Raw genomic sequence first — 12,318 nt, forward strand, 5'->3', positions numbered from 1 at the left:
TTTCAACTATCTACACTTTTATATTGCTGCTGAAGATAGTGGTCATTTTGAAGATGTACTACAGCAAAATAAAACTAATAGTTTTGTTTTATGTAATGTTGGTTTTTATCCTTTACAGTCAAAGTTCTTTGTAGGTTCTGCTAAATCATAAAATGATTCTTTTCCATTATTCTTGCTCTCAGAAGAGAGCAAGAATAATGGATTTGAATGTGTTGAAACTACCCACACAATTTACATCTATCTTTTTTGAATGGATTTATTTATTTTACTGTAAACATGGCAGTGAAACTATGCATGCATAAATATGGTGAAAAGATCTCTTTTGCATCTGAGTAAATGTTAAAGTCAACACTTTACTTAATAATAATAATTAGCTATAATTACCTGCTTTTCACAACTTTAGGTAAAGCTGATGCATTTATTTTAAAAATATTTATAGGTTTATCTTTTAATGATGTTTTATCTGTAATATTTTCAGTTTTTTCACACACATTATCTGTTTTTTGCCTTTTATTCATAGATGGATTAACAAAACTGTCTTCCAATTCACCATACATGTCAAATAATTCTTTATCTAGAAAAAAAGCAATTCAATTAAAATTCATTTCATTTTGGTAATATAACGAAACATTTTATATTAAATTCATAATGATATTCAGTTCTATAACATAATTAAATAACACTGATGCTAAAACAAAACAGTTAATGATCTTCACAACAGACTCCATCATAAACAAGAAGAAAAAAAAGATCAATTTCTCAACCTGTGGGTATGGCTTAAAAGTTCAATTATCAACAAGAAAATTATTCCGAATAATGAACTGACCAATTCTTTGTAAAAAAATTTCTTGCAGTAACAGATTAAATTCAATATTAATAACATATCTAAATGTAAAACATAAATACAGCAATAAATAAATGTACATTATATATACATACTTGTACAATGGAAAAATATGAAACTAGAAAAAAAAACCAGAAAAACAGTACTATAACAGTACAGTACTGTAGTTTTTTTGTTTATTGTACTGTTATAGTATTGTACTATAAACAGTATTAACAAAAAATAATCACTGTCCAAAATCTGCTTTAAAAAGGGTGACTCTTCTTTATAAAGAGAAAACATAAGGATTCATTGACATAATAAACCTCAAGTCAAGCAAATGCAAAAACTGAGGTTTCCTAAGAATTTTAAATGTAGATTATCTAATAATGAGTTGTATAACTTTCCCAGCTGTTATAAAATTTTATTTCAAAAATAACATTTATATTATTAATCATAATAAATAAAATTATATGTGGTACCATCTGTTATGAGATTTTGTTATAAAAAACTTTTTATATTATTAATTATTATAGTATGGCAAAAAGCTTAATTTTGATGATGGTGATGAGTTTTATAAAAAAAAAACTATAAATGCTAATACATGTAATGAGTAAAATCTTCATTAAGTCTGACTCTAAGTAGATATGACACACAGTCCCTTTTATCTCCCCACTCTGAGGGAGTGGGGAGATAAAGGGGACCTTTAACCACCAAAATTTAACACCTTCAATGTCCCTTACACACAAGCTACTGTGCCAAATTTCTTAATGTTTACCCATCCTGAGATATTAAATGAAATAGATGTCAATACACAAATTTTTTCCGTTTTTTGACATTTTTGGATTCAGGGGGTCTCAAAACATGATTTGCAAAAAACTGGGAGGGTCAAATTTGACACTATTACAATACTCTCTGTTGTGTATACATAATATCAGGGAAGGTAAAAAGTACATGGTAGGCATTCTACAATGTTAATCAAAATTATGGACATAGAAAAAGCACTGAAGTTGTAGAAGCTACAATGTATCTTACAACATTTGTCAGTTTTGTCAATATTTTGACTGTCTCAAAGTGACGCCTCTTTAGGAAAATTGAATTTATGACTGCTATACAAAGCAAATCAAGAATAAAATTATAGAGAAAACAATTTAAAAGCAAGCATTACAGATAAAGTGCATTACATTATATTAATACAGACATAGTGTTATCAGGAAGCATAGTGATATTAGCATGTAATTACATAAGAGGGCATAATCATAAAAACAAACAATAAACCAAAAGTAAATAATTCTTTTGATACTATGATTCAATAGTTAGCATTTAAAAAACTAGTCCTTGGTTTACAATATGGCTTTGTTTCTGAAAGAAACAATTAAAAAAATTTATATAAAGTAAATGTAAGCTAATTGGAAGTCAATGAATTATGTTTTAAACAACTCTCAAAACTGACATAATATATTATTATTAGCATTATTTTAAAGCACTGAAATGTGAATGTAAAAATATGGTTTTTATAAATATAAACCAATTAAATGTAATACATCATAAAATAGCCAAACAAATACATTTTGTATATTTACTTTAATAGTCCAAAACAAAATATTTTCTGAATGTCACTGTGAGGTCTCTGCATTGATTATTTACAACAATGGTATAATGCAGAGAGTTTTACTTCTCTTATAAAGTTCCTGCTTGATTAGCTTCCCCTTTCTTGCAGAAAGTATATAGTGTGAATTTTTGAGATTTTCTATTTCTTCAAGAATCTTCAATTAAGAGCTAATGGATAGCATTAAGCTGCTTTTCACTTTCACACTTTGCAGTAATAGTCAATCTTATAAAGTGCATCCACAAGAATCTTTAAGGCTGAAAAGATGTGCTGTAGATCAGTGGTTTTTCACAGACTTTAGAGGAAGCTCATTATCTTTCTTTCTCTCTTCCTTCTATCAGTTTAATGATATCCAATTCAGTGTAATTACATTTAAAAAAATTTGAATAACATTCTGGTATTATTGGCTAGCTAATTTCAAAACTATCATTATTCTGAATCATCTCAAAACAAACTGCCATAAAATAAATGTTACTGCACTACTAAAAGTTCAAGGAATCATCCATTTATTATGACAATAATTGGATAAATTTATTAGTAGTATTTCTTAAATCCAAAACTAATAGTTTTATAATTTACTTAAAGCTGTTTTTATTTTTTGTAAATATTGTAAATTTTTTGTAAACATTGTGATGGTGATTCCCTTCAGGACTTAATGTTTACCCATCCTGAGATAATAAGTGAAATAGATGCCAACACACACATGCATACCCCCACACATCCATGGAAATCTTTTTGCCTTTTTTTGATCTAGGAGGTCTGAAAATATGCAGATTTGCAAAAAACCTTGGAGGATCAAATTTGATTAGAATACATTCCCTTGTTATGTATACATAAAAGCCAGGAAAGTAAAAATGGCATGTAAATCACATTTGCAATAAGCATGTTTTATTATTTTATAAAGAGAAAAACAAATTTTTTTCAGTAATTTATAAATATTACAATCCAGATATAAGAGTATTAAATCATTAATAAAAGAGAAATTTAAAAACAGTGCAAATTCATCTAGATTATACAGGNAAGTCACTGAACTAACATTTTCAATCTCTAACCAAGATCTTCATCAGGTTCGTTGTCATTCTAAAAATGGAATATTGAGAATATAGAACGTTTTCAAATATAAAAAATTAAATCATCTCTAGTATGTAATAAAGAGCAAATATTTTGAGTTAATTAAGTAGACAGAAGTCTTCCATAATAATAATGTGGACCCTCTTCCAAGAAATAATATATGATTACCCGTGTGGATGCTCATCACAAATATAGCACTATATTTGTGATGAGCATCTGAAAAAGTTCATAAAAAAAACTATTGCAGAATTGGAGGAAGTGTCAAAAAATAAAATACAAATATAAATCCTTATTAGTTCAAAATATAGCGCTATATTTGTGATGAGCATCCACACGGGTAATAATATATTATTTCTTGGAAGAGGGTCCACATTATTATTATGGAAGACTTCAGTCTACTTAATTAACTCAAAATATTTGCTCTTTATTACATACTAGAGAAGATTTAATTTTTTATATTCGAAAACGTTCTATATTCTCAATATTCCATTTTTAGAATGACAACGAACCTGATGAAGATCTTGGTTAGAGATTGAAAATGTTAGTTCAGTGACTTCATTTGTTTCGTACCGAAAATTTAAAGGTTTTGGATGTGTTATTGTTAAAATAATGGAGTTATAAAATAATGATAAAAAGATGACAATGCTACAGGAAATCCTTATTAGTTCAAAATTCAGGGGATAAAATGTTCACAACTTCAAATTATCAGAGATTTACATATTTCCTATATAATATGCCAAATGCCACATAACTGATGTAATTTATTAAGCAAATGGAATATGGCTACTTATACAGAATGCTATTTTTGTTAATTAATAATTAATAATAATATATATATACTGCAGGTAAATAACAATTGTCTGCCAAGAACCTCACAGGCTGCCAAATAAGTTTTATAAAAAGTAAAGCAGAATTCCTGGAAATGTGGCCAAAATTATTTTTAAAGTGGCCCAAAAGTAATGGCCTAGAGTCTTACAGATATCTCAATCTGCTACTTGTAGCCAATCTTGCAATCCCAAAACCCATCTATATTTTATGAAATAAGAGAAAAAAATGCAGTCCATGTGTAAGGTGACACCTAAAAATGTGTTACTGTAAAAGAAAAGTCATATTGACCAGATTAGAATTGTTCTTGGTCTATTGTTCTCTTACAGCATAGAGGCATTTTGATCTAAACAAATGAATTAACATATGCATATCACAGTTTGGACAGAATTTTTACTTTGAATATTAAAGTAGCTATATTTAAAACTAACCAAATTCCTTAACATGTGTCTATATCTGCTGCTGGGACAAAAGTACAGTTATGAACTAAAAGGAATTTGAATCAATGAGAATTTCCTATACATCTTTCACAAATGTGCTGACTAAATTTATTTGCAATTTCTTTAGCTTTGGCCATAATATTGAGTAATCTGAAGTTTCTGTAATCTTCAACTCTTCTCGCTGCTTAATAATGGGGTTCTTTCACAAAATTAAACAACTTGGAATTATATATTTTTTTGAACTAATGAAAAGAAAATTGATTTTTTCACTAAAAGAGCTTATCCTTCTCAAGTTATCTTTTAGTATAGAATAAAATAAAACTAAAAGTAAATGAGTCTTATTTAAACTTACTCTTTCACATTTTTTTCACCTATGAACTCACAAACTCATAAATCTGCCTATAATTACTTTCCTTATTTTCCACTGCACCATTTTTTTAACCAACTTAAATTTTCAAGTGAATACTGAAATTAAGGCATTTAAAATAAATGTATTTTTATAAATTTAATTTTCATTGTTTTTTCACTTTTCTCTACAATATTTGTTCAATGTTCATAGAACTTCATAGTTCATACAAAATACTAATAGGATATTATTGAAAAATATTTTAAAAAAAGTGTTATACTGTTCTAATTGTATTCATAAATATGAGTTTCTGTTTGTGTTCTTTAATCATTAGCACTCTTTATTAAGTTTTTTAAAACACATGTTTATGTGTGAAATATATGAATTGCATTTATTATTAATTTATTCTATAATGTTTAAATATTTATTACTTTATTATGTAAAAAATACATGAGTGTTCTTGACATAATATATAAAGATACAGTATTCAGAGTTCAGCAGATCTATACTTTAGTATACTGAGTTCCATAACACATTTGTTGTACTAGACAAACTTTTACTTTTTTTTTTTTTATAACAAAATTAGCTTAATTCTGCACTATTTAAAACTTTTTTTGTTTAAAACAGATCTTTTAAACATTGTTTTGAACATTTGTTTTAAAACAACAATCTCACAACATGCAAACATGTTAAATGTAAGTTTTTAATAATAAAGAACATTATATTATACATTCATGATTTTAGAAAATTATAAATTTTTATAAAATGAAAAATGCATTGTCAAAAAAGAAAAAAAAAAGAAACAAATTAAGAATTTATTTGTTGCTTCAGAAATTTTAAAATATTACATACCATGATCATATTTTGCAATTTTGCAATTATATAAACAGAGTGAAAAGTGATTTAAATATAAAAACACAATATGTATTTTTTTTAAATAAAATAAATAATTCAATTATCTAATATGAGCTTCCTATAAACAAAAAGAGATGATTACTAGAAAAAATAATTTATAACAATAGAAAAATCTTTTATAACAATTAATAGAATCATTCAGTTAAAAAAAAATTAAATATTTAAAACTTTTAAAGCATAGATCATAGAATCCAAAATATCTTTGTATCCAAGAAAACTGGAATAAAAATTTGCTATAATTCTTTGTATTTTTACAAATCAATGCTTAAGAATAAGAAAATGCATTTCATTGTAATCATCTTAATTACTGCATGTTATAATAATATATAACTTAATTTTTAAATAGCTTTAAAAGCATGTAAAGATTACATTATATTTTATAATCATTGTTTTACTATTCCATATCATTAAATAAATACAGATGGATCAATTCAAAGTAAGGCTGTATCACACTGATAAATGAAAACATGAGTGAATGAAGGTGTTATGTTACAATCATTCAAAACCTGATTGTCCTGCATAGGTGTAATGTATCCATCTCTTGCATGTGTGAGGATCCCCTATTGATGGGTTTTTTTGATATCTCAATATAAGGCTCCATGCTGACTTAATTGACATCAGTGACCTTAATTTATATGGCCTTTTGAGCCTTCTTTCACCAAATGTAAGTGTTTACATTCGGAAATTTCTGAAACCAAGTAAGTTATGCCTGCTACTCAAATTTTTGAACATTTTTGTGGATGGCAATAATGTGGCCTCGTATATGAGACTAGGGGTAAGAGATGGATTAGGAAATGACAAGATTCAGTTGGAAGGAGTCACTGAACACAATTAACTACACTTAAACATTTATTGGATGGCACAAAGTTTGTACATTATCTTACACATGTAAGACATAGTATTTGCATTTATGTGCATTTTAATCATGGAGAGAGAGAGAGAGAGTTCACAAATTTTGGTACCTTACAAGTCCAAACTAGAAATCCCACATTTAAAAAATTTAGCCCTTGATGTTAATTAATAGTTCTGGACAGTAGTAGTACACAAGCAGAAGGACAATGAGAAATCCAAAGGAGGCAAACAAATGAAACTGCAGACAGTAATAGCACATAGGCACAGATCTTAATGTGATGAAGAACAAGCAATGACTGACACTGACTAAACTCGACCATTCTTTGTCATATTCAAGGTTGCAAATTCCTTATAGGTTACTGAAAGTTGAGGGAAAGGTGTCATAAGGTGTCATTATTGACTCTGAGAAAGCCTAAGCTGACATTCTCTCAACTCAGGAAGTTGACATATACTAGCTTCTGATGAGGTCATTCTCAGGTTGTTTTCCCTTAACTTGTTTGATTCTCACATATACTGTGAGACCTGTAAGGCCCCTGGGTCTAAATTAATAATTTATTAATTATGTTAAATATTGTCACCAAATATTACTTCATTTTTGGTGAGAAAAATAATGTTTTAACGTGGGAAAAGGCAGATAACAGATGTTACTTCCTTTCACAGAAGTTAGAACATCCTCTGACTTTCCCTTATCTCAGGGGTCGGCAACCTGCGGCTCGCGAGCCACATGCGGCTCTTTGGATGTGAAGCTGCGGCTCTTTAGTTCCATATGCAAATATTATTTATTTTATCAAAAAAAAAAAAAAAAACATTTAAAAATCGTTCTGAATCGATTAACGAGGATTAGGCACCGATTCTATCTCTCAGCCACTTGTACTCGCTTTTCATCGCACCCCTCCCCCGTGACACGTGTCGTCACTGTCGTCAGTCCGTTGGAAGCTCTCGAATGACGCCATCGTCGGATGTTTCTATGAGTTTTAATTCGCTTTCGACGCAAGACAATTTTTTTTATGAATAAATAGATTAGTTTTTTTAATAAAAAAACTTTATTTATGCGAGTACTATTTATTGTTGGCAAGAAAAAAATTTGTGACTCTTTAAAAACTTTGAAATTTTGTAAATTGTAATTTTTGGCTCTTCCAACTCAAAAGGTTGCCGACCCCTGCCTTATCTGGTTAAAATCCCGCTCAGATGGGAAATGTTTACCCCTCATTCATTCCCCTTTCATCCGTTCTCATGAAAGAGTTACTGGCCGATGATTGGTCGAAAATCCTGAAATATAGGGGAAATTTGTCAGAATTCGGGGAGTTCATCGACAGACATAGAGAGTGTCCGAACTCCATACATTTTCCTCCTGATGACCAACGTCCTTAGACGAGTCACATACAGAATAATTCCAGAGTTAGCACTTAGAAAACATACTTGGATTTTGTGCACATATTGATCTCCCATACGAAGAAGTAAATGAACTTTATCTCCAAAGTGTCCCTTGCATACAGAGAAGAAGACGAACGACAACTAAAACAGGTTGTATGTTTTATAACGATTTTGTGAGCTCTCTCTCTCGATCGCGCATCGGTATAGTATAAGTCCATGCATATATTGTGTATCTTAATTGTCGTAATTATATCCCTCGTTCCTTGATATTTGTATTAGTTTTACTTATAGAATCATTAAATTTACTTTTGTTTGTTTTATATAAGATATGGCTCTTAATTTGAATCGTAATAAGATCTCTTACACGTGTTAATCCGCGTATAATAAGATTGATTAACTGGTGTCGGGACTCTGACATTTGGGATAAAGACCTCACAGTCTTGAATTCCTTTTTCCCTAAATATTACCGCTCTCCCGGTCAAACAAATCTTGACATAAGATCGGATCTCTCGATCCGAAACTCGGAGAACTATTCTCATGGAATAGTGCCGATTAAGTGTTACAAGAGTACACTTACTCCGTAACCTCGGCTGATCTCACAATACCACCATCAAATATCTCAGAAATTAAATAACACTAATAATACTCTCTGCAATATACTATTTTGTGGATACATTTACACTGAAATAGTTATGTAATAAAACTCAAATATCAATTTACTCAAAACTTTGATATTGTAACATAACATCATCATCATCTATTCTTGTCTTCAAAATATTATTGCAACAGAGTTGACACTATGTTTTCAGTATCAAATGTTATCAAACTAAATCAGTAAAAATGAAAGACATTCTTTTTAATTTAAAATATTCCAATTATTATTCATGCAAATTCAAAAAATTAAAAAATAACTAGATTAAAATATAAATTCAACATTTTGATTTTGCAATTTAAAAACATACCATATGCAAATTTGGATTTGTAGTCTTACTGAAAAATTTACATGATTTAGCAAGCCCAATACCAGGGAGAGATGGAAGATAATCACAACCAGACAGAATACACATGTAACGGAACTTATCAAAAGTAAAATTTTCAGAATGTAATCCCATACATTTGTAAAGAGATGTTGCTTCTATCAGTATTCCTGATCCTCCACTGTCCATTTTAAAAATTACCTAAAGATAAAAAAGTTAATTTTGTTACTAAATAATGTAAATACATCTTGTAATAATGCATAATTATATTTTTATTAAAAAGTTTATACAGATTCACAAAATAAATTATTCAATTTAAGCCAACTTTTTATTTTCTAATTTTTCTTTTTTCCAAATACCTATTGGTTTAGAATTATACATTCATATATCATCATATAGCAAGTTACTGTTTGTTACAATAAAATTACAGAAATTCTTTATTGGAAAAGAATGCATAGATAAAATGCAAAAGTAAAGAAACTAAAAATTAACACACGTAAACTGGAAAGATATACTAGACACAACACTTAACACCTCAATACTACTTCCAGCAGTCAAAAGATTTTAATATTCTAACGTTTTCGGCCGTCTTTTAGAGGCCCTCTTCAGGATGAAACATTAAAAAACAGTTCTATCTTTTGAAGGATTCTAATAATCGAATACAGCTGTATTCGATTATTAGAATCCTTCAAAAGATAGAACTGTTTTTTAATGTTTCATCCTGAAGAGGGCCTCTAAAAGACGGCCGAAAACGTTAGAATATTAAAATCTTTTGACTGCTGGAAGTAGTATTGAGGTGTTAAGTGTTGTGTCTAGTAAAGAACCTAAATACCTACAGCATTTTAGCATTGTTTATTTGTTCTTTTTATTTTAGAATATCACATTTTCTACACTAATAGTCCATGTAACAATATTTTCAGTGTTTGAAGTTAGTTAATAATATTTAAAAACAATATTGTATACACAATAAAGTAATTAACAAGTAACAAACAAAGTAATAAAAAAAATATGTATCAGACATATGTTTATCTGATACATACTCTCTTTGTTTAGTAAAGTTAAACATTGTTATCTTTGCCCTCTTAATTTATTCCAGAAGGCTGCTCAAGTGCCAATCTGTTCAGATATAGAACGAATTTTTTTCATAAGGAATAATGTAAATTAGATTAATCCTTTCCAGACCACAAAAAATACACTTATAAAAGACTTTTAACTAGAATTTAACACAAATATAACAAGAAGTTTACAAGCTTAACATGCATAAATCATAAAAAATCCCAGAGTTATAGGTAAACTTAGAATAAATGAAAATTTATTCTAACTTTACCTATAACTTTGGAGAGTTGACGGAATATGTGGAAGCTGATGAAGAGGATGACTAGGAAGAGAGACATTATTATTTGGAAGACTGCCATATTTCCTTTGTTTTAGTGGGAAGTAACTATATGCAATACAGAATGACAAAATATGCTTATTAATTTTAACAATAATTTTGTCTGATGAAGAGAGGCAACTCTAGGGGTTCATTTTATTTTTAAATTCTTATTTTTTTCATTTAATTTCTGTTGCTTATTACAATTATATTTTTCTATTTTATTTTTCCATACTTCTCCTACAACATTATCTTGTTTTATTTGTAATTATTTTAACTTTCTTTTTATTCTTCTAATTTATATATATTTAAATTTAATTGCTACCTTTAGTATATTGTGGTTAATTTTTTCTTTTTCTCTGTACAGTATTATTTTAGCTATAGACTTCAGTACTGATAATGTTGTTAGTGTTTTCTTCTCCATTAAATGTATTTTAAATTAATTTATGTCTATTAATTGTTTTTGAATCTAACATTCACCTTTTATAATGTTTTTCCAGTGTTGGTCTCCTGGAATTTTGTTTTTTATCTGGCATGTCTTCATATTCTTTAGTTGGATATGATTAGTCATTTCAAAAAATATAAATATCTTCTTTGTGTTGAAACCAGTGTCGTGGAAGTGGAGTCACTAGAGTCGGATGTTTTAGAGTGGAGTCAGAGTCGGTAAAATTCTTTTGACTCCAGTGACTCCTACTCTGAATTTTACTGTTGGTAAAGTGTAAAGTATGAAAGATACTTTTTAATTAGTATCTAAAGAAAAATTTCTTAGAAAACGGACACTGTGATAAATTTAGACATATTCACCTATATTCACAAAATATATTCACCTATAAAGGCCATTTCATTGCCTCTATGCATTGTAGGCTGTAATCGTCGAGCACTATAGTCCTTGTCTGGTCAAAGTGTTAAGTCTCAGTCATACACAACAGATCTTCCTCGTGGTAGATCGAAAAGGAGTGGGAATCTCTCTATGTCCTGACGTCACCCTCGCGAGGCCCTCTCATGGCGTCCATAGGCGTTCGCGGCCTTAGCATATTGCATGCAACATGCTCTGTACACGAATATTATCACATTGCTAGAAAGCTATATTTTCTATATAACACACACCAGGCTAGGTATGTTGATTTGGTGAGTGCTATATAGGTATGTTTTTGCTAGTATCCAATAAAAATTAAAAAACATGGCACAATAGATACTCGACTGGCTTTGCATTTGTAAAAAGATTATATTATATAAATTATATTAATAAGTTTAAGATATTTGTTTTGAATAGCTTGTATGCTATGCAAATTAAAATTATGTGAAAAAAATTAAAACTAGCATATAAACCATTCAAAAAGCAAATAACTTTTTTAATGTGCTAGTGTATCAATTGATTGGTTTTAGATATGCAACACAATCTGCAATCGAGGGAATGTGCCTTCCAGGTGTTGTTTTAAGAAAAAGTGGCTCCTACATGGACATTATCAATGCAAATAAAATCTGGAACACCTGGCCAGCCTGTCATTCCAAGTGCAAACCCAAGCAGACTACCATTGTTTAGGGATTGAATCTGCTTAGCCACTGTTGCAGTATGGGTGTTGGATAAAGAAGAAACACAAGTGGTTCTATGTGGAAAACTTTTTGCAGCAACCTTGACCAGGATTTGATCTTCGATCCTTTGTGGCAACAGTCTGTACTGATCAATCGTCTAGCCATCTTTCAATATATGAGA

General features: G+C 29.2%; 1 protein-coding gene across 1 annotated transcript in view; it reads right to left on the reverse strand.

Annotated features, from left to right (window-relative positions):
• Positions 1-491: 491 nt before the first annotated feature.
• Positions 492-12,318, reverse strand: part of LOC111614683 (exonuclease 1-like) — a gene marked incomplete at its 3' end in the record, with an annotated part of 38,513 nt that continues 26,686 nt past the window's right edge. Inside the window, exons 5-7 of the mRNA XM_023356049.1 lie at positions 9,218-9,433; positions 3,485-3,512; positions 492-574 (exon numbers count right to left, since the gene is read on the reverse strand). Of these exons, the coding sequence (XP_023211817.1) occupies positions 492-574; positions 3,485-3,512; positions 9,218-9,433 (327 nt within the window). The remainder of the gene's footprint in view (positions 575-3,484; positions 3,513-9,217; positions 9,434-12,318) is intronic.

This window comes from Centruroides sculpturatus, unplaced genomic scaffold (assembly GCF_000671375.1).
Source record: "Centruroides sculpturatus isolate CEXI.00-Female unplaced genomic scaffold, Cexi_2.0 scaffold2167, whole genome shotgun sequence".
In the NCBI taxonomy this organism is placed as follows: Eukaryota; Metazoa; Arthropoda; class Arachnida; order Scorpiones; family Buthidae; genus Centruroides; species Centruroides sculpturatus.